General features: G+C 44.2%; 1 protein-coding gene across 9 annotated transcripts in view; it reads right to left on the reverse strand.

The window, feature by feature from the left end:
- Positions 1-26,781, reverse strand: part of LOC137346640 (RIMS-binding protein 2-like) — a 326,747-nt gene that overhangs the window by 110,817 nt on the left and 189,149 nt on the right. For 7 of the 9 annotated variants that reach the window (XM_068010262.1, XM_068010263.1, XM_068010266.1 and 4 more), the window contains one exon: positions 5,655-5,798. In XM_068010262.1, coding sequence (XP_067866363.1) covers positions 5,655-5,798 — 144 coding nt within the window. The remainder of the gene's footprint in view (positions 1-5,654; positions 5,799-26,781) is intronic. The other 2 variants (XM_068010269.1, XM_068010264.1) reach the window with 1 other exon arrangement.

The raw sequence follows: 26,781 nt of genomic DNA on the forward strand, positions 1-26,781 counted from the left end.
ATGAGGGATGTCGAGCTGAATTGCTCTTCAATTAAATTTACTAGGTTCTTACTCAGACAACTGTTGGATCCCTCCCACTTTCACGCTTTCCTCTTCTTCATCAATGCCCTTTTCTTCATCATTTCAAATGGTGGCTCCATGTGTTGTCCCCATTGCACAGCAAATTTATGCAGCATACATTATCAGTCTTTGTGGACTGTATTGCAGAAGGCATTGGAATCGTTGGTCGAGGACTCCAATGGTTTGTCCAATGAAAGCTCTAGTTGAGTCATGGATCCAATTGTAACATAGTTTGGCTGCTCAGCATGGGTTCCTGAAAGGATCATTAACTAAGTGAACAGTGTACAACCCTTTATCTGGCAACCAGTCTCTCAATTCCTGTGCAGACACAAAAAATGGGGGACTTGAAGGAATGCTACAATGTAAATGCATCATAGCAGCTATCGTGAAAGCAGACAACAGCCCTGAACAACTTGGCCTGTAACTCTTTCCAGGATGCCACATCGAAAAGGAAAGCAGACACAGACCTGTGTGTTGTGCTGCTGGTGATCGCATACCACTTTCTCATTAATGGAATGGATGCCCTGGTAATTTGTGAAGGCAATGGAGTCAATGGAAGGAGCTCACAGGGTGACATGGGTGCACCAAATGACGTCCAGGATTTGGGGGAATCCTGCAGAGCCCTATCGTGCTGCTTCCAAATGTCCATGAGGAATGTGATAAAAGTTTTTGCTAAGACATCAGCCTCTGTTTAATGCAAGCATGAACTGCAGACTGATGACTATTTCTTCTTTTTGATGTGGCGTCCTGGAAAGAGCTTCAGGACAAGTTGTTCAGTGCTGTTGTGAACTTGACTGCTACAGACAATGCTGTGCCAATTGGTTGCAGGTCTTGCTGCAGGAGATGACTCAACTCTGCCTATACGGAAGTGCAGTTTCCTTATGCATAGCTCCTCAGACAACTATAGGTATTTTGTTCTGGGTCTACAGATTCTGATGGGAGGATAAGTATTCTTGCAAGCACGCCTCCTTCTATTTGGTCTCCCTGCAGGTGCAGCTCTGTTTGCTCCTGTTCCCGTTCCTTTTGCCAGAAGGACGCCAAGAAGGAATAAGTGGAATACGAGGACTATGTGGATAGCAGGTTTAGGGAGATGATCACACCACAGATTAGGATCATGCAAGCAGTAGACTGCCTGGTGGTCACCTGTTCCCTAAGAGAACCAGGCAGGTATCTCCTGATATGATCTCACTCACTAATCGGTTTTCCATTTTGGATACTGCTGACGGTGATGGTTCCTCAGAGGAGTGCAGTCACAGCCATGTTTGTGGCACCACAGGTGGCTCAGCTGCACAGCAGTAGCGATAGGGGATTCATTAGTTACAGGAACAGACAGGCATTTCTGCGGCACTAAACGTGACTCCAGGATGGTCAGTTGCCTCCCTGGTGCCAAGGTCAAGGATGTCACGGAAAGGCTGCAGGACATTCTTCTGGGAGAGGGTGAACAGCCAGATGTTGTGGTCCACCTTGGTACCAATGACATAGGTAAGAAGGGGGATGAGGTCCAGATAGCAGATTTTAGGGAGCTAGGAAAATTAAAAAGCAGGACCTCAAAAGCAGTAATCTCAGGATTACTCCCAGTCCCACGTGCAAGTGAGCATAGGAATAGGAGAATTGAGCAATTGAACACGTGGCTGGAGAACTGGTGTAGGAGAGAGGGCATCATATTTCTGAGGCATTGGGACCGGTTCTGGGGCAGGTGGGACCTGTACAAGATGGACGGGTTGCATCTTCGCAGGTCTGGGACGAATATCCTTGCAGGGAGATTTGTTAGTGCTGTTGGGGAGGGTTTAAACTAAATTGTCAGGGTGATGGGCAACTGAGAGGGAGCTCAGATTGGAGGGCAGCAAAACTGGTAACTAGTCAGGGGTGTGGGAACCAGGAGCAAGTATTAGAGCGGAATACCAAGGTGCACAGAATACTGGGGGAGATAGATAGCACAAGAGTAGGGAATAGTACGTTATTAGGTGGGGTCAGAGTAAGGGAGAAAGTAATAAAGTCTGAATCAGGGTTAATGTGCATGTATGTGAATGCACGGAGTGTGGTTAATACGACTGGTGAGGTACAGGCGCAGATGTCCTTGTGGAAATATGATGTTGTAGCTATAACAGAGATGGCTCAAAGAAGGGCAGGACTGGGTGTTAAATATTTCTGGATACATGGTGTTCAGGAAAGATAGGAAAGGGAAAAAAGGGGGAGGGCTGGCAGTATTGATTAAGGAGAGCATTACAGTGCTGGAGAAAAAGGATGTCCCAGAGGGGTCGAGGACAGAATCAATTTGGCTAGAGCTAAGAAACAAAAAAGGTGCAGTTAACATTGTTCGGTGTTGTCTATAGGTCACCAGCTAGTGGTAAGGACATGGAGGAACAAATTTTCAAGGAAATTACAGAGAGGTGCAAAAATTATAGGGTAGTTTTAATGGGGGACTTTAATTATCCAAACATAGACTGGGATAATAGTTGTGTACAGGTCAGCGAGGGGCAAGATTTCCTAGAGTGTGTTCAGGAAAATTGTCTACGGCAGTATGTTGTTGGTCCAACAAAAAAGGAGGCACTGCTAGACCTGGTTCTTGGGAATGAGGTGGCCAAGTGGATCAAGTATCAGTAGGAGAGCATTTAGGGGGTAGTGATCATTGTATCGTAAGGTTTAGGCTGACTATGGAAAAGGACAAGGGGCTCAATGGGGTAAGAATGGGGCTGGGGCGAATAAACTGGAGTCAAAAGCTGGCAGGAAAACCAGTAGATGAACAATGGGCTACCTTCAAAGAAGAGATAGTTCAGGCAGAGTAAGGTATGTTCCCTCGAAGGGGAAAAGTAGAGCAAACAAATCCAGAGCTCCCTGGATGACGAAAGAGGTAGAGATTAAGATAAAAAAGAACAAGTGTGCTTATGACAGATGCCAGGTAGAAAGTATTATTGAGAACCAGGCTGAATACAGAAGGTCCAGAGGGGAAGTGAAAAAGCAAATAAGAGAAGCAAAGAGAGAACACGAGAAGAGACTGGCAGCTAGCATTAAAAGGAAATTCCAAAGTATTCTATAGGCATATAAATAGTAAAAGGGTGGCAAAAGGAAGAGTGGGGCCGAATAGAGACCAGAAAGGGGATTTACACATGGAGGCAGAGGGTATTATCTGAGTTATTAAAGGAATACTTTGCATCTGTCTTTACCAAGGAAGAAGATGCAACCCAGGCAATGTTGAAACAGGAGGTAGGTCAGACACTGGAGGGGTTTAAAATTGATAAAGAGGAAGCATTAGATAGGTTGGCTGAACTTAAAGTGGATAAAGCACCAGGGCCAGATGAGATGCATCCAAGAATACTGAGGGAAGTGAGTGTGGAAATTGCAGAGGCACTGGCCATAATTTTTCAGTCTTCCTTAGACTCAGGGGTGGTGCCAGAGGACTGGAGAATTGCAAACGTTACACCCTCGTTCAAAAAAGGGTATAAAGATAAGCTCAGCAACTACAGGCCAGTCAGTTTATCTCCGGGAAAACTTCTAGAAAAAATAATTTGGGACAAAATCAATAGTCACTTGGAGAAATGCTGGTTAATTAAGGAAAACCAGCATGGATTTCTTAAGGGAAAATCACGTTTAACTAACTTCCTGGAGTTTTTTGAGGAGGTAACAGAGAGGGTTGATAAAGGCAATGTTGTTGATGTGGTGTCCATGGACTTTCAAAAGGCATTTGATACAGTGCCGCATAACAGACTTGTGAGTGAACTTATAGCTCATGGAATAAAAGGGACGATAGCAACATGGATACGAAAGTGACTGAGTGACAAGAAACAAAGAGTAGTGGTTAATAGATGTTTTTCGGGATGGAGGAAGGTTTGTAGTGGAGCTCCTCAGGGATTAGTGTTGGGACCCTTGCTTTTCCTGATATATATTAATGACCTAGACTTTGGTGTACAGGGCACAATTTCAAAGTTTGCAGATGATACAAAACTTGGAAACATTATAAATTGTGAGGAGGATAGTGTAGGACTTCAAAAGGACATAGACAAGTTGGTGGAATGGGCAGACAGGTGGCAGATGAAGTTCAATACAGACAAATGTGAAGTGATTCATTTTGGTAGAAAGAACATGGAGAGAAAATATCGAATAAAGGGCACAATTATAAAGTGGGTGCAGGAGCAGAGGGACCTTAGTGTATATGAACATAAGTCATGAAAGATGGTAGGACAGGTTGAGAGAGTAGTTAATAAAGCATACAGTATACTGGGCTTTATTAATAGGTGCACAGAGTACAAGAGCAAGGAAGTTATGTCGAACTTGTATAAGACACTAGTTCGGCCACAGCTGGAGTACTGCGTCCAATTCTGGGTTCCGCACTAGAGGAAAGACGTGAGGGCATTGGAGATAGTACAGATGAGATTCACGAGAATGGTTCCAGGGATGAGGAATTTCAGTTATGAAGATAGATTGGAGAAGTTAGGACTGTTTTTCCTTGGAGAAGGGAAGGTTAAGAGGTGATTTGATAAAGGTATTCAAAATCATGAGGGGTCTGGACAAAGTAGATCGAGAGAAACTGTTCCCACTTGTGAAAGTATTTGATAAGAGAAACAAAAGTGACATGAGGAAAAACTTTTTCACGCAGTGAGTGGTTAAGGTCTGGAATGCGCTGCCTGAGAACGTGGTGGAGGCAGGTTCAACTGAAGCATTCAAAAGGGAATTAGACAGTTATAGGAAAAGGAAGAATCTGCAGGCTTATGGAGAGAAGGCAGGGGAATGGGACTGAGGGAATTGCTCTTTCAGAGAGCCAGTGCGGACACGATGGGCCGAAAGGCCTCCTTTTGTGCTGCAACAATTCTGTGACATGCGAGGCCAGAAGAAACTTAACAGCTCAAAATATGCTCCAGCAACTACTATCACTTTGAAATCATCTAAGGTTAAAAAAAAAACAAGCTAATACAAGCAAAATGTCTCCCAAAACGTTCCACAGCTTTACCTGATAGCAGCTAAAAATCCTATTAAATATTGCTGGAAATGGCCGCCTCCCAACTTGTACCACCCAAAGTTTGTGAGCGAGAACAGGAAGTAGCAGTAACAATGCGGCCAGAGATGAAAATGCCATTTGTGAGGCATCCTAACTGCATCACCTGACTCTTATTAGCATTTATGTATGAAACATGAAAATTGCCTCATAGAGTTTAACAGTTTAAGGTTAGTCAGTTCATTGTACCTGCGTTGGCTCTCTAAAAGAGCTTTCTACTCCCTGTCTTTTTCTCAAAAATTTTAATGAAATGTTGGTGGTTGCTTCAACAAAGTTGGGGAGAGGGAGTTCAAACAAGAAATAGTTCTTTTTAAATATCTAGGCAGAAGCTAGTCCACCTGCTGGTGAAAGCACTCAACTCATTGTGAGAAATCAAATAGGAGAACAGAGCCATTAGCTCAATGTCATTGCAGCTGATACTGTTCAGACCATAGTCTTATCTCCTCCCTTGTGAGATGAAGTTTGTAGACCTATTATCCTAGTGGAATCAGGAATCTGTGCAATTTATTTTCAATGCTTGTCAGATTGCATTGACAGCTACTCCAAGTGTTACATCTGAGCTTCTTAAATCTTGAAAAGTCAGTTTCTTCCTGACTGAACTCACCAGCTGCCCAACAAGCTTGCTGTCCTGATCAGAGCCTGTGACCCAAGTTTGTACAACAAACCCACTTGCCTCTAAGGTCCTGGAGATTTCTGTGGTCACTTGCAGGGATAACCCTGGATGCAGTGATGATGCTCCAATAGTGGGCTGTCAAAAAATTGAAAAATATGTCAGTCAGTACGTAGGCCAGTCTCATCACAATAGTCTGTAAACCAGACAGATAATCACTGTGTTCAGACATTTCAAAACAAGCTTGAAAATTTTTCTCATCCATAACAGCCATTGACTGATTCAGTACAAAAGCAAAATTCTGCAGATGCTGGAAATCTGAAATAAAAATGGAAAATGCTGGGAATACTCAGCAGGTCAGGCAACATCTGTAGAGAAAGAAGCAGAGTTAAAATTTCAGGTCAATGCCCTTTCATCAGGACTGATTCAGTATGTTTTCCCTGCATTTTAATGTGGTCTACAATTGGTTTTCTTTCTTCGCCCACTCCCATAGATGCCTTGTACACTCCAGTGCCTTCATCTCAGCAACAAGATACAAATATTTATTCTCAGCAATTAGAACATTCATTTTGTTTAGTAAATACATAATTTTTTAAAGGAATTAAAGTTTTCCCATTTTCTGGAAGAAAGGAAAAGATAAAACTGTTCAAGTGAATGAGTAGACATAATGGTAGCCAAAAAAAACAGCAACTGATTGTTCTGTGTGTCTCACATAAAGGAACTGTGATGGTATCAAAGAAATGGAGACTGAAAGAAATGAAACTGGCAGTTCACATGCAGCCCAGAAAGGGGAACTGAGTGGTCAGTAGTTAGTGGGAAGTAAATCGGAGTAAAAAGTAGATTTCATGGACCTGATGAGCTTGGACTGAGCAAGAGAAAAGATGGGTGAGAAAACACAAAGAGACACAGGGACAAATGGTCATAGACCTGAAACGTTCACTCTGTTTCTCTCTCCAAAGATGCTGCCAGATCTGCTGTTTTTATGAAAATGAAAAGGGACAAGGGTCTTGGATTACAGTGAATGAAATGTTTACAGTGTAAGAAATGGAAGGATGTGGCAGAGGTTTGATCTTGGAAACCAAGGTATTCATAAGCTGTTAAGATTTGGTGCTTGAGGTGAGGTTGAAAGAGGGATAGGTATTAAAGGACACTCTTGGTTATGGAAACAATGAGGCTCAGGTTCTCCCAGGATTGATCTTGGAGTAATAGGCAGTTTAGACTGAGGAGTGTAAAACAGGTTAATGCTTGATATAGTCAAGCCAGATCTGGTTATTGATGATGGGTAGTTGTACATTAGGCATATTCAAGTTTACTTACCTCTGACTTGATAAACAGATATGATGGCTGTATCTGGGGAGCCAGCAATGGATTTGCAGACAACAGGGGTGTAAGGAAAAGGTGGAAGGATAAAGGTGAGGGAGTTTGGAATTTGAGAGTTAATTTTTGAGGGGATGGGAGAGTGTTTTCCATGGGTGGATGCTGGAAAATGTGAAATTGGAGGAAAGTTGAGCAATATAGGTGGTAGAGGTACCCTCATCAGTAACCAGGACATCACATAAAGTGAGTTCACAAGAAATGATGAATCTGACAAGGATACAGGTGAGGGAATTTACAGGAGAGGTGAGGTTGAAGGAAGACAATAGGATGATGAAGTCAAAGAGGGGCTTAGAGAGTTGAGATGCGGTATACAATTGCTAAGGATTATCACCACTCATTGCAGAGGCTGAGTGCAGAGAAAGGAAGGCAAGGATCTTAAAAAGGAATGAGAGATGGAAGAGAATCAAGTTCTCAAAGAGGGAGAAGGTACTAATGGGGTAGGAGAGAGGACAAAGTGAGACTTGTTGATGAGGGCATACTGCTGTCACAGTGATTTGGGTGGGAGTGGTGTGGATGTCATTTAGCAAGTTAATCATAATTCTATTCTTTGTGTTCAAATTACTGTGAAATAAAGCACCTGAAGGATTTGTATCAGGATAATTTCATCAAGTGTGTGCTTGAACTATCTTTGAACAGACTGAAATAGTATGTGCATGAATGACATAGATATCCAGTTCAAATCAGAAGGGACAACTACGTCTGTGCTATGCTACCATGCAAATGGATATGATAGTGTAAGCCATCTCCCATAAAAGCAAGACATTCAAACAGTTTATGTTAGTAAGGTTTGCGTTCTAATGAAAGGTCACTGACCTGAAACGTTGCTCTCTCCACAGATACTGCCAGACCGGCTGAGTATTTCCAGCACTTTTTGTTTTTATTTCAGATTTCCAGCATCTGCAGTATTTTGCTTTTATTTTAGTTTACGTTAGTACCTAATGCCACTGAACCCAAGAATATCTCTACAGCAGATCTATTTTTGTAGTAGTGTATGAGATGCCATATATATATAGTGAGGGGACACAGTGAGAAGATACATTCGCCTAAGTGAGACATTGCCAGAGTGAATACTGAATTTGGTGCACGTGGCAAGTTCTGGTAAGTTTTTGTCAAGCTTAAATTTTAGATTAAGAGTCAGGCTTTAAAATCTCCTGGTTAGGTAAATAGCCTTGTTAAACAAGCAGCAGCCAGCAGTGGCAGTTATTTATCAATCAGTTGAAAGTAGTTAGGTTCAATAGGTGCTAATTATTGGAGCAGAAGCTGAGCTAGTGAGTCATCAGAGTCTCGATATAAAGCAGACCAGTTCTTAGCTGAATGCAGTGAGAAGAAACATTTGCCAGAGTGAAGCTGGAATTTGGTGCAGAGGGGGAAAGGCGGGGCAAAAATCTGGCAGATGGAGTATAATGTGGGAAAATGTGAAGTTCTTCACTTTAGCAGGAAGAATAAAAAAGCAGATTACTTAAACAGAGAACGACTGCAGAACTCCAAGGTGCAGAGTGATCTAGCCGTTCTAGTGCATAAGTCGCAAAGTTAGAATACAAGTACAGCAAGTAATAAAGAAGGCTAATAGAATGCTATACTTTATTACGAGAGGAATTGAAAATAAAAGTAAGGATGTAATGCTTCAGTTATACAGGGCATTGGTGAGACCCCATCTCGAATACTGTATGCAGTTTTAGTCTCCTTATCCGTCTAAGAGCGAAGTCCAAAGTACGGAACTCCTCTTTGCTGACGATGCTGCTTTAACATCTCACACTGAAGAATGCCTGCAGAGTCTCATCGACAGGTTTGCGTCTGCCTGCAATGAATTTGGCCTAACCATCAGCCTCAAGAAAACGAACATCATGGGGCAGGATGTCAGAAATGCTCCATCCATCAATATTGGCGACCACGCTCTGGAAGTGGTTCAAGAGTTCACCTACCTAGGCTCAACTATCACCAGTAACCTGTCTCTAGATGCAGAAATCAACAAGCGCATGGGTAAGGCTTCCACTGCTATGTTCAGACTGGCCAAGAGAGTGTGGGAAAATGGCGCACTGACACGGAACACAAAAGTCCGAGTGTATCAGGCCTGTGTCCTCAGTACCTTGCTCTACGGCAGCGAGGCCTGGACAACGTATGCCAGCCAAGAGCGACGTCTCAATTCATTCCATCTTCGCTGCCTTCGGAGAATACTTGGCATCAGGTGGCAGGACTATATCTCCAACACAGAAGTCCTTGAAGCGGCCAACATCCCCAGCTTATACACACTACTGAGTCAGCGGCGCTTGAGATGGCTTGGCCATGTGAGCCGCATGGAAGATGGCAGGATCCCCAAAGACACATTGTACAGTGAGCTCGCCACTGGTATCAGACCCACCGGCCGTCCATGTCTCCGTTATAAAGACGTCTGCAAACGCGACATGAAATCGTGTGACATTGATCACAAGTCGTGGGAGTCAGTTGCCAGCATTCGCCAGAGCTGGCGGGCAGCCATAAAGACAGGGCTAAATTGTGGCGAGTCGAAGAGACTTAGTAGTTGGCAGGAAAAAAGACAGAGGCGCAAGGGGAGAGCCAACTGTGCAACAGCCCCAACAAACAAATTTCTCTGCAGCACCTGTGGAAGAGCCTGTCACTCCAGAATTGGCCTTTATAGCCACTCCAGGCGCTGCTTCACAAACCACTGACCACCTCCAGGCGCGTATCCATTGTCTCTCGAGATAAGGAGGCCCAAAAGAATTTAAGGAAGGATGTGAATGCTTTTGAGGTGGTCCAAAGGAGGTTTACTAGATTGATACCTAGAATGAGTGGGTTGTCTTATGAGGAAAGGTTGGACAGACTGGGCTTGTTTTCACTTGAGTTTAGAAGAGTGAGGGGAGACTTGATTGAAGTAGATAAGATCCTGAAAGGTCTTGACAAGGTGAATGTGGAAAGGATGTTTCCTTTTGTGGGGGAGCCCAGAACTAGGGAGCATTGTTTTCAAATTGAGAAGTAAATGAGGAGATTCTTTTTTTTCGTAGAGGGTTGTGAGACTTTGGAACTCTGTGCCTCAGAAAGTGGTGGAGGCAGGGTCATTGAATAATGTTAAGGTGGGGGTAGGTAAATACTTGTTAGGCAAGGGAATCAAAGGTTATCAGGGGTAGATCAGAGTGTGGAATTTGAAACACAAACAGATCAGCCATGATCTTACTGAATGGTAGAGCAGGCTGGAGGGGCTGACTGGTCTACTTCTGCTCCTAGTTCGTATGTACGGGATGTGAAAGCTGGAAATGGGTCTGAGTATCAAGGTTTCATACTATCATAATCCATGGGAATTCTGCAGTAAAGCGTCCTCAAAGGAATGTGAGGCTGAGGAGGTTGAACAGGTGGGAAAGATAAAAAGGATGTGCTTCTAGTATGTATTTTATCTGCCATAATTCAGATCACACTTCATATTTTATATGCAGAAAATAATTTACTTATGTAACTGTGGTATGTGAGGGGAATAAATTTACTTATTAAGCTGTAGTGAGTATGGAAAACAGCATTTTCCAAGACACAGCCAGAAGTACTTCACTGTCTGAGGTGATTGCTTAAAGGCTACTTTCAAAACCCTTTTAGTAGAAATTTGCACCATGCCCTACATCTCATTATTCATAGTTTAAATTTACCTATATTTACACACAATTTGGAGCTGTTCAATTGTTTATAGCTTGTTTCAATTTACTTCTCTGCTGCAATTCTTGAGAAAATGGAGTCAAGGCTAGGAGACCATCTGGATGATTCTAACACCTATCAGTAAAGGCAAAAGACATGGGGGTGGATTCAAAGAAATGTGGGAATATATAATAAATTTGATTATGATTGACTAACTAAGAAGGAGGACGATAGTGGCACAGGAAATCCGTGTATTTTGACAATACATATTTCGATCAAAACACAGATAATTTTCAAACGGCAAGAACCCCCCACCACCCCCCCAAAAAAACTAATCCATTCATAACCTGTCCCAGCTTTAAGTGTTTCCATTCCTAGATACCCTCTATTTCATGCTTTTATGACAAATTTTCGATCTACATTTGCTGTCTCTCATTATTCTTCCATGTGGAACTTTGTCAAGTATCTTTTTGGAAACCCAAGTGTTCAACATCTGCTGCATTTCACTTGTCCTCGACATGTAAGTAATACCTATGATAAACTCCAGCATGTTTTCTTGTGTCCCCCAGGCTTTTATCACAAGAATTGTACAATCTTACTCCCTAGTTCCTCGCTTATATATCATGCCTGGTTAATTTTCACAGGAGTAGATCCAGAATAGCATCTGAGTGATTTGGCTATTCCATAAACTGAGGTCATCCTACATCCTACTCTATAATTAAGCAATGCTCCTTAGCTTCTCCCTTGATATTTTCCACAGTCAGTATCTTCACAACTGAAATCCCACAGCCATCCACGACTTGCAACTGCATTTGTCTATCTTCTTCCTTCTCCAGTTGAGTAGGTGTACACCATCCCAGAAGAACCTTCTTTGTTTAACGATCTTTAATTTAAAATGATGTCTTCTCTGCTGCGCCAGCCAAAAAAAAATCCATTATTTTCCCCTACTGACATAATCTTGCTGCACCCATTTTACCATCCCTCCTCTTGCTTTGTTGTACCTATCCTTCTTGTAAACTCTATACCCTCAATTTAATCTTCGAGTTTTAATATTCTAGTTTAACTAGTTCTTTGTTACTCCAATTACAACTCACTTCTTTTACAAGTCTGCTTCCAATTCCACAATCTTATGTGTGCACGCAGCATTCATTAAAATTAGCTGTTCCATCTGTTTTACTACTTGCTTTTACAGGTTTATTGTTCCTTCTTATTTTTCCTATAACATTCACATACTCCACTCACCTGGAGCCAAACAATAGCCCTTTTATCCTCCTCCCCATCTAATCATCTAAAAAAAAAATTGTGTATGTATTATCCACTGTGTCTGCTTCTACCTGGTTGAGGTCCAGCCAACAGTCACCATCTACCTAAACATTTGTTACCCCTAAATCAAAAATAAAAAATGCTGGAGACAGTCAGGAGGTCAGACAGTATTTGCTGAGAGAACAGATTAGTCAATGTTTCAGGTATAGATCCCTCCTCAGAACTGAGAGGTTACAGATGACCAGCATTTAAAAAGAAACAGAACACAGGAAAGGGGGGAGAGGATAACACAAAGGAAATTAAATGGAATGATTTGTAAAGTATTCAAATGGATGTAAATGATCCCATGATATTAATCTTAAAGGGGCAACCATCATCACAGAACAAAAGGAGAAATACAAGGGCCCTACACAGCACAGTGAGCAGCAAAGTCCATTGGCAATGTGATGGAGGAAATCAGGCAGAGGAGGTGCAGATTTCCTCAAGCTTGTCAGACATGATTTACTTTTAACAAATGCATGTTTGCTCTCATTTATTTTGCCATGCTCTTGCATGTAACAATTAATTTTGTTTATGATCACAGCTGATCATAATTTTGATTACTGTCTCTAGAAATTTCCCCACCACCATTAGGCTAACTGGCCTGTAGTTGCTGGGTTTATCCCCCTCCATTTTTTTTTGAACAGGGGTGTAACATCTGCAATCCTCCAGTCCTCTGGCACCAATTCTTTTTTTTTCCCAAAAATATACTTTACTCATAAAAATCTGTAAAAATTGCATTACAAACCAGTTCAAAACAGCACCAAGTTGACATTCCAAAAAGTGCAAAGGAAATCAGTTTTCTTCAATACCGGAGTGAGTTGCCTCACAATCCTTCCATTCAATTTTACATGCCATGTACATTTTACAGTAAACCCATATCTGGTGTATACAGCCCGAGGGGTTTCCCATGGGTCCAGCCCCTCAGTTCACTTTGGTGCGAGGACCTTACACAGTGGTCTTTCCCCATTGAGCCTTTGCAGCAGCTGCCCCAAGCTTTAGTGCATCCCTCAGCATGTAGTCCTGGACCTTGGAATGTACCAGTCTGCAACACTCAGTCGTGGACAACGCTGTGCGCTGGAAGAGCAGCAAATTTCAGGCAGACCAAAGAGCGTCTTGCACCGAATCGATGGTTCTCCAGCAGCAGTTGATGTTTATCTTGGTGTGCGTCCCTGGGAACAGCCCGTAGAGCACAGACTGCTGTGTTACAGAGCTGCTTGGGATGAACCTCGACAAAAACCACTGCATCTCTTTCCACACCAGCTTTTCAAAGATACATTCCAGAAGGAGGTGGGCACCTGTCTCTTCCCCACCGCAGCCAACTCGAGGGCAGCGTGTGGAGGGGGTGAGACTCTGGGCATGCAGGAAGGATCTGACGGGGAGGGCCCTTCTCACCACCAGCCAAGCAACGTCATGATGCTTGTTTGAAAGTTCTGGTGATGAGGCATTCTGCTAAATGGCTTTGGCAGTCTGCTCGGGGAACCAGCTGACTGGATCCACCATCTCCTTTTCCCGTAGGGCCTTGAGGACATTCCGTGCAGACCACTGCCTGATGGATGGTGGTCAAAGGTGTTTTCCCGTAAACTTTCCCACAAAGGATAGGTGGTACGGCACGGTCCAACTGGATGGAGCGTTCCGCGGCAATGTGACCAGACCCATCCTTCGTAACACCGGGGACAGGTAAAACCTCAGCACGTAGTGACACTTGGTGTTTGCGTACTGGGGCTCTACGCACAACTTGATGCAGCCGCACACGAAAGTGGTCATCAGGATGAGGGTATATTTTTCCTGCCCTTTTCCAAAGATTTGAACATCATGTCCCTCCGGACCCGGTCCATTTTAGATCTCCAGATAAAGCAGAAAATGGCTTGGGTGACCGCCACGGCACAGGAATGGGGTATGGACCAGACTTGTGCCACATACAGCAACAACATGAGCGCCTCGCACCTGATGACCAGGTTCTTACCCATAATGAAGAGAGATCGCTGCTCCCACATGATCAGTTTATGGTGTACCCTGGCTACCCGCTCTTTTCAGCTTTTGGTGCATGCCCCAGCCCTTCTGAACCATATCCCCAGCACCTTCAGATAGTCTGATGTGACGGTGAAGGGACAAAGGATCGGTCAGCCCAGTTCCCAAAGAACATGGCCTCACTCTTGCCGTGGTTGACTTCGGCTCCCGAGGCCAGTTCGAATTGGTCGCAATCGCTCATCAGTCTGCGAACGGACAGCGGATCAAAGCAGAAGACAGCAACGTCGTCCATGTACAGGGAGGTTTTTACCTGAGTGCCTCCTCTGCCTGGGATTGTCACCCCTCTTATGCCCACATCCTTCCTAATGGACTCAGCAAAAGATTCGATAAAGCAAACAAAGAAGACAGGGGAGAGAGGACAGCCCTGTCTAACTCCAGATTTGATCGGGAAACTTTCTGATTCCCACCCATTGATTGAGACTGCGCTACTGATGTTTTTTTTTATTTAGAGATTTTTATTTTATTTATTTTTTGTGCAGAGCAGTTTGGTCCAATTGCAGATCCCCTCCCCAAACCCCATTTTGGAGAGCACGTCCATCACGTAGGTGTGCAATATCCTGTCAAAAGCCTTCTCCTGGTCCAAGCTGATGAGGCAGGTGTCCACCCTCCTGTCCCGTACATTGGTGATAGTCTTGCACTACTCAGGATACAATTAGATCTTCCTGCGGGTACAGTGCAGGTCTGGTCAGGGTGAATCACCAACTGCAGAGCAGACTTGACCCGACTGGCGATGACATTGGACAGAATCTTGTAGTCAACATTAAGCAGTGAGATGGGCTGCCAATTTCTGATTTCCGCCCTCTCTCCCTTCCGCTTGTAGATGAGGGTGATGATGCCTTTCCTCATGGATTCTGACATGCTGCCGGCTGGAAGCATACTCTCATACACTTCCAGGAGGTCTAGGCCAATCCAGTCCCACAGACCCGGTAAGCCGTCGCTTCCGGGGGTTTTACTTGTCTTGAAGGTCCTGGCAGCCTTCGTCAGCTCGTCCAGAGTTAGTGGTTTGTCCAGACTCTCCCGCATGCCGTCATCTAAAACCTCCGTGATAGATGACAGGAAGGACTGGGAAGCCGTGCTGTCCATGGGCTTCACGTCGTACAGGCCAGCATAAAAGGATTTGCTGATCCTTAGTATGTTGGACTGCAAAGATGTTACCGAGCCATCCTCTTTCTTCAGGTTGCTGATCACAGAGCTCTCTCTGTGTACCTTTTGGAAGAAGTAACCTGAGCACGTCTCATCCTGCTCAACGGAGCAGACTCTGGACCCGAAGATGATCATGGAGGCCTCCATGGCAAAGAGCACGGCCTGCTGGTTCTTCACCTCTTGGAGATCCTCCTTGACCTCGACTCCCATCGACTGCAGCCAGAGCAGATTTTGCAATCTTTTCTGGAGTCGGGACATTTCCCTCTGTCTCTCTTTTGCCGTCTGAACACCTTTGAAGATAAAGAACCTCTTGATGTTCTCCTTGATCGCCTCCCACCAGTGAACTGGAGACTCAAAGAGGGGTTTCATGGTTCTCCAACCTTTGCAACCCCTTTTGAGTTCCTCAACATTCTCTGGGGTTAGCAGCGTAGCATTGAGATTCCATGTCCCCCTGCCAACCTGCTGGTTGTCCTGTAAGTGACAGTCGGCCAGTAAGAGGCAATGGTCGGAGAAGAACACCGGCTTGACGTTGGTGGATCTGACCGTGACAGCACGGGACACAAAGAGGAAGTCAATCCTGGAATGGGCAGACCCGTCCGATTTTGACCAAGTGTATCTACGCTGCGCTCCATCTGCAGGTTTGCTGAAGGCGTCACGCAGCTTGACATCTTTTACTGTTTCCGTTAGGAATCTGGACGTAGCGTCCAGTTTGCTGTCGTCACTGCCGGATCGTCCAGCTGCATCGATGATGCAGTTGAAGTCACCGCCTGGACATCACGAGCAGCAGTAGGAGCTGCTGGAAGACGGTCAGCCGCTTGCTGCATTGAACCAGGGCGTACATGTTGATCAACAGCAGCGGAACATTGTTGTACATTACATCTGCTATGAGGAGGCGACCGCCCTCCACCTCCTTAACTTCGGAGATGGTGAAGTTGCCTCCCCGCAGCAGAATACCCAGGCCAGAGGAACAGGAATCATTACCCCCTGACCAGATCGATGGCCCGTGGAACCACCATCGCAACCACTGCCTGTAGGAACTGAGGTGTGGTATTCCACACTCCTGCAGAAACTGTAGGTCGGCTTTGACCTTGGCGAGGTAGTCCAAGGTTGAAACACATCGCGTGGTGGATTTAATGCTACGCACGTTAATTGAAGCAATCTTTATACCCATTTTTAAGTTAGTTGTTGCTTCCCATACCATTTGTCCTTGCTGGTCCCAGTCCTTCGGTATGTTCCTGCATACTCACAGTGTACGCAAGCTGTTTCAGGGCTCAGGAACCCCTCCTGGTTTCTCATGCAGGGTTTGTTCTGCTGGGGTGACATCGGGTGGGGGGGCCTTGTAGGCAGCAAGGCTTGGGCTGTCCTCTGCTGTTGGTGTCTTTCCCCTCTGTTCCTCCTCAAACACCACTGCTCCCGGCTTCCTGGAGCTGGAGTCCGGCAGACGCTTCTTTGCTCTCAGTGTCCCGGAGCTGGAATGTGCTGGGCATGTCGCTAGGTTCGGTGCTTTGGGTTTGGGGCGCGCAGGGCCCATCACAGCTTCCAGTGCCCCGGAGCTGGGGGGCTTTATCTTCCAGCTCCTTTGAGTTCTGTCGCTTCTTTTGCAGGTGCTGTTGTTCTGGCTCTTCCTCGTCCAGTGAGGGAGAGCTGCCGTAGTCTGTCTCAGATGGTAGCCTCCTCTTGCCACTGGTTTGGGCGGTGGCCTGTTCCTTTTTTACTTTGTGGTTTTCCTTTGTACCACCTGCCACTGACATATTTGTCCATCTGCTGCCTCATCCTCCATTGATTCTGTCTGTAGAGGAGGGGTTTCTGGGCACGGGGTAGGTGTTGAGTCACTGGTTGCAGCTGCCTCCCCTTTCTTCTCCTTCTCAGGTAGACTTTCCCCGCTGCGGAGAGGGTTGCTTGTCTCCTTCCCAGCACCAGACGCATTCGTTGTTCCTTCTCCCAGCCTTTCCTTGGACCTTGCCACTGAGCATAACTGAGGCAGCGTTTGGGGCAGATTTTGTAGAGGTGGCCTGCCTCACCGCACAGTTTGCAGCACTTACTCTGCTTATAGTCCTTGGTCTGATGGCCTTCCTTCTTGCAGACGACTGTGCTGCAGTTAGCTGCCACATGACCAGATTTGCCACAGGTGCGACAAACTCTGGGCTGCCCCGCATAGACCAAGAAGCCTCGACTTCCCCGATAGCGAAGCTGGAGGGAGGATGGATGATGGCTCTGTTGGCATCGACCTTCAAGGTCACCTTGACCTGCCGCTTGCTGGTCCAAATCCCAAATGGGTCCTTGACATCAGTGCTGCTGCCGGCCACCTCTATGTACCTGTACGAGGAAGGTGAGTACATCCACGACAGGAACGTGGGGGTTATAGAGGTGAATTGTCACCACCAGGTCACGTTGTGACAGCAGCGTGAAGAGTGGCTCCACTGTGAGCATGGACAGCGGCACCTGGTTTCCCTTCTCCTTGAACACCTTCAAGAACTTGATGCATCCCGCCACGTTCTTGAAAGTCACGTCGAAATATCCAATGCTGGGGAAATCCTGCAGGCAGAAGATGTCCGCAGCGTGGAATCCACAGCAATCAATGAGGATTTTCTTAATGAAGGTACGGTCAACCGGTGCACCTCCTTCCTTATCCTTCACCACCATCCGAATGGTGTTACACACTCCCTGGCCTGAAGCTCCATAATTGGTTACAACCATTTTACTCAAAACCTACCTGGAACAGGATCAAAGGCCACTGATCATGGTCTCTCCCCTGCCAGGTAAGTCCTCTGGCATCAATTCCACATCTAAGGAGCACTGGAAGATTGTGGCTAGAGCCTCCCTTACTTCCTGGTAACCTAGGATGCACCCCATCTTGGACAGAGTGACTTTTCCACTTTGAACATTGCCAACATTTAAGTACTGCCTCTATTGTTTTATCCTATCCAATTTCTCTATCTCCTCCTCCGTTACTGTGACATTGGCAAGGTCCTCTACTTTATGAAGACAGATGCAAAGTACTCACTTTGGACTTCAGCCATGCCTCTGTCTCAAGATTTCCTCTTCGGTCCCTAATTGGCCCACCTTTCCTTTGACTATACTTTTACTTGTTACATTTTTATAAATGCCTTTACTGTTCCCTTTTATGTTGCCCACTAATCTTTTCTCATTCACTCTTCTTGCTCCCCTTATTTTATTTTTCAGTTCTCCTCTGCACTCTTTGTATTCTGTTTGATTCTCAACTATTATAGGCCTGAAATTTACCATAAGCCTCCTTTTTTTTCTGTTTCATTTTAATTTCAATTTCTTTAGTTATCCAGGGAGCTCTAGCTTTGGATGCCCTTCATTTCTCCCTCATAGGAATATTAACATACAAATTAGAAGCAGGAGTAGGCCACTCGACCCTTCAAGCCTGCTCTGCCATTCAAAAAGTTCATGGCTGAACTGATTACTCCACATTTCCACCTAGCCCCCGATTACCTTTCACCCCCTTGCTTATCAAGAATCTATCTACCTCTGCCTTAAAAATATTCAAAGACTCTGCTTCCACTGCCTTTTGAGAGAGAATTCCAAAGACTCGAGTTCAAAGTGAAAGGGGAAAAGTTTAGGGGGGATATGCGTGGAAAGTTCTTTACGCAGAGGGTGGTGGGTGCCTGGAATGCATTGCCAGCGGAGGTGGTAGACGCGGGCACGATAGCGTCTTTTAAGATGTATCTAGACAGATACATGAATGGGCAGGAAGTAAAGAGATACAGACCCTTAGAAAATAGGCAACAGGTTTAGATAGAGGATTTGGATCGGCGTAGGCTTGGAGGGCCGAAGGGCCTGTTCCTGTGCTGTAATTTTCTTTGTTCTTCTTTGTTCTTTGACTCGTGACCCTCTGTCAGAAATTTCTCCTCATCTGTCTTAAATGGGCGACCCCTTATTTTTAAACAGTGACCCCTAATTCTAGATTCTCCCACAAGGGGAAACGTCCTTTCCATATCCACCCTGTCAAGACCCCTCAGGATCTTATATGTTTCAATCAGGTCGCCTCTTACTCTTCTAAATTCCAGCGGATACAAGCCTAGCCTGTCCAATCTTTCCTCATAAGACAGCCTGCCCATTCCAGGTATTAGTCTAGTAACCCTTCTCTGTACTGCCTCCAATGTGTTTACATCCTTCCTTAAATAAGGAGACCAGTACTGTACACAGTACTCCAGGTGTGATCTCACCAATGCCCTGTGTAGCTGAAGCATAACCTCCCTACTTTTGTATTCAATTCCCCTCGCAATAAAAGATAACATTCTATTAGCTTTCCTAATTACGAGCTATACCTGCATACTAACGTTTTGCAATTCATGCAGTAGGACACCCAGATCCCTCTGCATCTCCGAGCTCTGCAATCTCTCACCATTTAGACAATATACTTTTTTATTCTTCCTGCCTAAGTGGACAATTTCACATTTTTCCACATTATACTCCATTTGCCAGGTCTTTGCCCACTCACTTAACCTATTTATATCCCTTTGTAGCCCCCTTATGTACTCTTCACAAGTTACTTTCCTACCTATCTTTGTGTCATCAACAAATTTAGCAACCATACTTTTGGTCCCTTCATCTAAGTCATTTATATGAATTGCAAAAAATTGAGGCCCTAGCACAGATCCCTGTGGCATACCACTTGTTACATCTTGCCAACCAGAAAATGACCCAATTATGCCTACGCTGTTTCCTGTTAGCTAGCCAATCTTCTATCCATGAACGTGCTTAGTCTGTACCCAACCTATTTCCTCTTTGAAGGAGTATTGCTGAAAGCGTGACATTATAGTTGGCCAAGCATTCATACATTGTGAAGACATCATTAGTTCTCTAGACCAGGATTCTTTGGCAACATGATCTTCCTTGCAATTCCAAGATTTTTTTATTAATTAATTGAATTTAAATTCCACCAATTGCCATGGTGGGATTTGAACCCATGTCCCCAGGGCATTAGGCTGGGACACTGGATTACTAGCCCAGTGACATTACCACTACGTCACCATCTCCCCTAGTGCAATGCCTGGTACAAATGTTGCCTTATATAATGGGTGTTCAAGGGTGCTCGGTGCTGAGCTATATACAACAGTAAGCCTAAAGAGCCTAGTATGAAGATTCATTCAATAGTTTTAAGACCATTTCTCCACTGTTATCTTTTGGATTAATTTTTGCTGAGACATGGGGTCTCATGAGCCTCTGTGCCAGTTGATTACCACCTGGTCATCTCTGTTTGCAATTGTAGATATGCAGGTCCCAGCAAGTGAGCAGAGTACCTGCTGTGAAGTCTAACCTGCCAACCATTTACCATTGGTCCTCCTATTTGTCCAAACGCATCAGATAGGGTGATTGTCACTGGAAATTCTACTTATATCAGTAATCAACTGGCACAGAGGCTCATGAGACCCCATGTCTCAGCAAAAATTAATACAAAAGATAACAGTGGAGAAATGGTCTTAAAACTATTGAATGAATCTTCATACTAGGCTCTTTAGACTTACTGTTGTATATAGCTCAGCACCGAGCACCCTTGAACACCCATTATATAAGGCAACATTTGTACCAGGCATTGCATTAGGGGAGACGGTGACGTAGTGGTAATGTCACTGGGCTAGTAATCCAGTGTCCCAGCCTAATGACATGGGTTCAAATCCCACCATGGCAATTGGTGGAATTTAAATTCAATTAATTAATAAAAAAATCTTGGAATTGCAAGCTAGTCTCAATAATGGTGCCATGAAACTATTATCGTAAAAACCCATCTGGTTCACTCATATTCTTACCTGATCTGGCCTGCATGTGACCAGACGCCTAGCAATATGACTGACTCTTAACTGCCCTCTGAAATGGCCTAGCAAGCTACTCAGTTGTCAAGGGCAATTAGGGATGGGTAACAAATGCTGACCTTGCCAGCAATGTCCATATCCCATGAAAGAATTTTTTTTAAAAAAAGCTCAATGGCCTGTAGATGTAACTGTGTGACTCATTACATTGTTGTTCCACATCATTATAATATCATGAAATTCTAATTTCCTGGTATATCAGCAATGTACATGTGCAAAAGGACAGGATACTTAGCAATACAAGTCTCTGCCTCTTTATTCACACAGTTATGTCCAAGAACTGGTGGGCATTAATGGCATGAAAATCAGCCTGAGTGTCTGCTTGGCTGTGACCAATCATCTCCTTTCAGCAAGCCATTGGAGATAAAGGGCTCTCCACTCCTGTTTGAGTATACACTGTAGTTGTTGATTGCTAATGAGGGCCAGAAAAATAAGAAAGTAACACAGAACTGCATAGAATGCACAAAAATAGGCCATCCAACCCAGCTAGTCTATGCCAATGTTTATGCTCTATATGAGCCTCCTCCTACCTCTCTTCTTCTAACCCTACCAGCATAATCTCCTACTCCTTTCTCCCTCGTGTGTTTCCCTAGCTTCCTTTAAATTCTATGCTATTCATAGCTACTACTCCTTCAAGTAACCATTTCAGCATTCTAACCACTCCCCAGGTAAAGAAGTTCCTCCTGATTTTCATATTTTGGTCTCCTCCACAAGTGGAAACAATTTTTCTATGTCTACTTCACCAAATCCCTTCATAAAGATTAGAGAAGTCTTACTACAATTGTACAGCGCCTTGATGAGACCACACCTGAAGTACTGCATACAGTTTTGATCTCTTTACCTAAATAGATACACTTGCCTTAGAGGGAGTGCAATGAAGGTTCAACACTGATTCCTGGGTTGAGGGGGTTGTCTTATGAGGAGAAACTGAATAGACGAGACCTATATTCCCCTAGAGGTTAGAAGAATGAGAGGTGATCTCATTGACACATATAAAATTCTTCAGGGGTTGAAAGGGTAAATGGCTGGGAAGTCTCGAAGTACGGGTCACAGTCTCCGAATAGAGGGTTAGCCATTTAGGACTGATGAGAAATTTCGTCACTCATGAAACTTTGGAATTCTCTACTCCAGACAGCTATGGATGCTCGGTCATTGAGTATATTCCAAACAGAGATCGACAGATTTTCGGATACAAAATAAATCAAGGAATATGGGGATATTACAGAAAGTGTAGCTGAGGTAGGTCAGCCACAACCTTATTGAATGGGGTGGCAGGCCTGAGGGGCTCCTGTTTATGTTCTTGTGTTCCTACCAATATTCACCACCTCACACATATCTACATTGAAATTCATTTGCCAATTACATTCCCATTCTGAAAGCTCATTAATGTTGTCTTGTATTTTGTTGAAGTCTTCCTCAGTATTAACTATACCCCTCAATTTGGTGTCATCTGCACAATAACGCAAAAAATAACTGAAAACTGAGAGTATCTGAGCTGGATAGCCCCAGGGAACTGAAGGATGATAAAAGTTCAGCCTGCCTCTCCTTGATTTCCTGGTATAGTTCAAGGTAACTCCATTGTTACCTTGTGTTACAAAAAGGTTCTAATCTCTACCTAATAAAGTCAGCTTTAGAACAGGACAGGTAGCAAACCAATAAGGTTACTCTGAAAATGTGCCAGGTGAATACTATACTTGGTGCAGCAAGTTGTTTCCCAGCAATACGTGCAGAGCATTGTTTACTTAGAGTCCATCTGTTTCATGAAATATTAATGCAGGTATTAATTTTATGTAGTGAATTTCTATCTGAACATAGAACTGCACAGTGCTTATTGACACAGCTGCTGTACTCCCCTTAAACCATCAGGTAACCTAGGATATAGCGTACAGACTCAGTTAACCCTTTCAGAGGCACACGCTTGTGATTAGCATTAAACTGAAATGCAATGATTTTTCTAGGCAGTTCTTTAAAATCAAAGAAATAGTACACTGCATCAAAATTCCCCAAAATACACAAAATTTAGCAAATTATACAATGGTTATGACTAATAATAACCAGAGCTCTGCATTGGTCTCACCTCTTCTGCCTGATGAATTTTGAAATTAGTTACTAACCTTCAATAGACTTAGTAAACTGCTCCCAGTGGATAACCAACCCTGGATCTCAGACACAAATCATCCCAGTGAACACCAAACCCTGGTTCTCAGACATAAACAGCTCCCAGTGGGTACCTGGCCCTGGATCTCGGATATATACTGCTCCCAACAATAGCTGACATGGGTTCGGAAACAACTGCTCCCAAATATAGCTGACACTGGGACTAAGACAAAAAATATTTTCTTGTAAAGCAGACCCAATGTCTTTACAGAAACTCACAGTGCACTAATTAATTCAAAATAAGGGATTTTAAATAAATCAGCTGAATGTTTAGCTCCAGTGTCGCACACTGTCACCATTATTTCATGATGGGGCCTGGGCTCTTTTTCTGGTTATGCCGACAATATTATCTTGAGTGGTAACAAGGTCACACAAACACTTAGCTGCAAGCTCAGGGCACAATTTCTATCAATACTCAACTGTCAGAGGTAAAAACATTATAAAACAAAACCAGGACCAGGTTTAATTCAACAAACAATACATCTCTATACAATGCTGCCCTTGGGAGCCATGTAAAGGGTGTGTTACAGCTAGGGTGCAGTACAGACAGGCAGCTTTATGTGGGCTCTCTATGGAAGCCATAAACATTAAGTGTTGTATCACAGCAAGAAATGTATTGCAGTGTGCTACTGAATGTGCAGAGGTCTGCTATGAATCAGTAATAAATTAACCATTAAAAAGGACCAGCAAACAGAGTGACAGCAAGCCAGAAATCAGGAATATTATCAATGAGTTCTTGGTCAAACAATCATAATCCATGTCACCCTCCACCAAAAAAAAACCTTTTGTACTTAAATACCACTGGAAAAAAAAACCTTGAAAATTACCTGCTTTGTCTTTGTGATTCAGGCTGTATGAATATAGAGCCTATGCTGGTAGTGCTGGCAAAGACCCTGCTGCTGCCAAGCAACAGACGAAGGATTTATAGGACAGTCTCACTGGCACAAATGGAGAGTGAGGCACCTATCTTACCATCTCAACGTTCTTCAGGAAAATATTACCTTTCTTCAGCAGAAATAAGGACTACATTTACCATTACATTTTATAGTAGAATAACAGATATAAGAGCAGTAAGTGATGCAGGTACTACAGCAGTGATAGGTGCCCTGATCCAGCCCTCCCCCTCCTTTTTCTGCACAGCATGGTAGGGTCTAAATCCACATAACTGTCTTATCAGGTATCATCACTGCTGGCAGGTCTGCTGCAGTCTCTCCTTCATTTGCTGATTGGGAGGGGGAAACCTGTACAGGTTAAGATGGTCAGAAATTCTGTCAATAGATTGTTTGAGTTTTTTTTAAATACAGGTGATGGGGTGCAATAGGGCGCTCATCACAACACAAACATGCCTCAAAAATAATTGCATTTATAAAGCACCTTTAACATAGAAAAAGCCCTGAGGCACATCTCAGGGGTAAAATCAGATAAAAATGGATGTCAAGCCAAAGAAAGAAATACTAGGAGGGGTGACCAAAAGCTAGATCACTGTGGTGGGTTTTATGAAGGGTCTTAATGAAACAGATGAGTGGGGAGATAGATGGATGGATTTAAGGAGGAATTTCCGTATGGGGCCTGGATGGCTGGAACAGTGACTGCCAATGGTGGGGGTTGCAACAAGAGTTCACAGTCAGAGGAACAAAGAATTCTTATGGTTGAGGTGGGGAATTGTAGCACTGGAAAAGGTTAGAAAGAGTAGAGACGAGGCCATGAAGAAGTTTAAACATGAGAATGGGAACTGTAGTGAAGTGAATGGGGCCAGATTGTGACTGAGTGTTTGGAGTCCATTAAGATTTAAGTAGTTGATGAGGGCTAGAATGTTTTTTTTTATTCATTCATTGGATGTGAGTGTCGCTGGAAAGGCCAGCATATATTGCCAATCCCTAACTGCCCTAGAGAAGGTGGCAGTGAGCCCCTTTCATGAACTGCTGCAGTCCATCTGGTGTGGGTATATCCACAATGCTGTTAGGGAAGAGGTTCCAGGATTTTGACCAAGCAACACTGAAGGAACAGCAATATAGTTCCAAGTCAGGATGGTGCGTGGCCTAGAGGGGAACTCGGAGGTGGTGGTGTTCCCATGCGTCTGCTGCCCTTGTCCTTCTAGGTGTTTGAGGTTGTGGGTTTGGAAGGTGCTGTCGAAGGAGCTTGGCGAGTTGCTGCAGTGCATCTTGTAGATGGCACACACTGCTGCCACTGTGCGCTGGTGGTGATGGGAGTGAATGTTTAAGGTGCTGATGAGGTTGAGCTTCTTCAGTGTTGTTGGAACTGCACTCATCCAGGCAAGTGGAGAGTATTCCATCACGCTCCTGACTTGTGCCTTGCAGAAAGTGGACAGGTTCTGGTGAGTTACTCGCTGTAGAATTCCCAGCCTCTGACCTGCTCTTATAGCTACAGTATTTATATGGCTGGTCCAGTTCAGTTTCTGGTAAATGGTAACTGCCACCCCACAGAATATTGAAGGTTAGAATTATATTGTAGGTAATTTTATTGGTGCGTCAGTCTGCAACAACAACTTATATGTACATTGCGCCTTTAAACATAATAGTATAGAAACATAGAAAAATAGGAGCAGGAATAGGCCATTCTGCCCTTCAAGCCTGCTCCGCCATTCAATACGATCATGGCTGATCATCCAAACTCAACAACCTGTTCCCGCTTTCTCCCCGTATCCCTTGATCCCATTAGCCCTAACAACTATACCTAACTCTTTCTTGAATATATTTAATGATTTAGCCTTAACTGCTTTCCGTAGTAGAGAATTCCACAGGTTCACCACTCTCTGGGTGAAGAAATCTCTCCTCATCTCAGTCCTAAATGGCTTACCTCTTTATCCTTAAACTGTGACCTCTGGTCCTGGACTCCACCACCATCGGGAACATCCTTCCTGCATCTAGTCTGTCCAGTCCTATTAGAATTTTGTAGGTTTCTATGAGATCCCCTCTCATTCTTCTAAACTCCAGTGAATACAAGCCTAATCGACCCAATCTCTCTTCATATGTTAGTACTGCCATCCCAGGAATCAGTCTGGTGAACCTTCGCTGCACTCCTTCCAAAGCAAGAACATTCTTCCGCAGATAAGGCGACCTTGTATAATTGCAGCAAGAGATCCTTGCTCCTGTACTCGAATCCTCTCGTTATGAAGGCCAACATACCATTTGCCTTCTTGACTGCCTGCTGCACCTGCATGCTTACTTTCAGCGACTGGTGCAGAAAGACACCCAGGTCTCACTGCACCTCCCCCTTTCCCAATCTATCGCCGTTCAGATAATAATCTGCCTTCCTGTTTTTGCCACCAAAGTGGATAACCTCACATTTATCCACATTATACTGCATCTGCCATGTATTTACCCAACCACTCAACCTGTCCAAATCAAATTGGAGCTTCTCTGCATCCTCCTCACAGCTTACACTCCCACCCAACTTTGTGTCGTCTGCAAACTTGGATATATTACATTTAATTCCCTCATCTATATCATTAATATATATTGTGAATAGCTGGGGTCCGAGCACTGATCCCTGCGGTACCCCACTAGTCACTGCCTGCCACTTGGAAAAAGACCCATTTATTCCTAATCTTTGTTTCCTATCTGCCAACCAGTTCTCTATTCATGTCAGTACCTTACCCCCAATCCCATGTGCTTTAATTTTGCACGCTAATCTCTTAT

This window comes from Heterodontus francisci, chromosome 30 (genome assembly GCF_036365525.1).
Source record: "Heterodontus francisci isolate sHetFra1 chromosome 30, sHetFra1.hap1, whole genome shotgun sequence".
NCBI lineage: Eukaryota > Metazoa > Chordata > Chondrichthyes > Heterodontiformes > Heterodontidae > Heterodontus > Heterodontus francisci.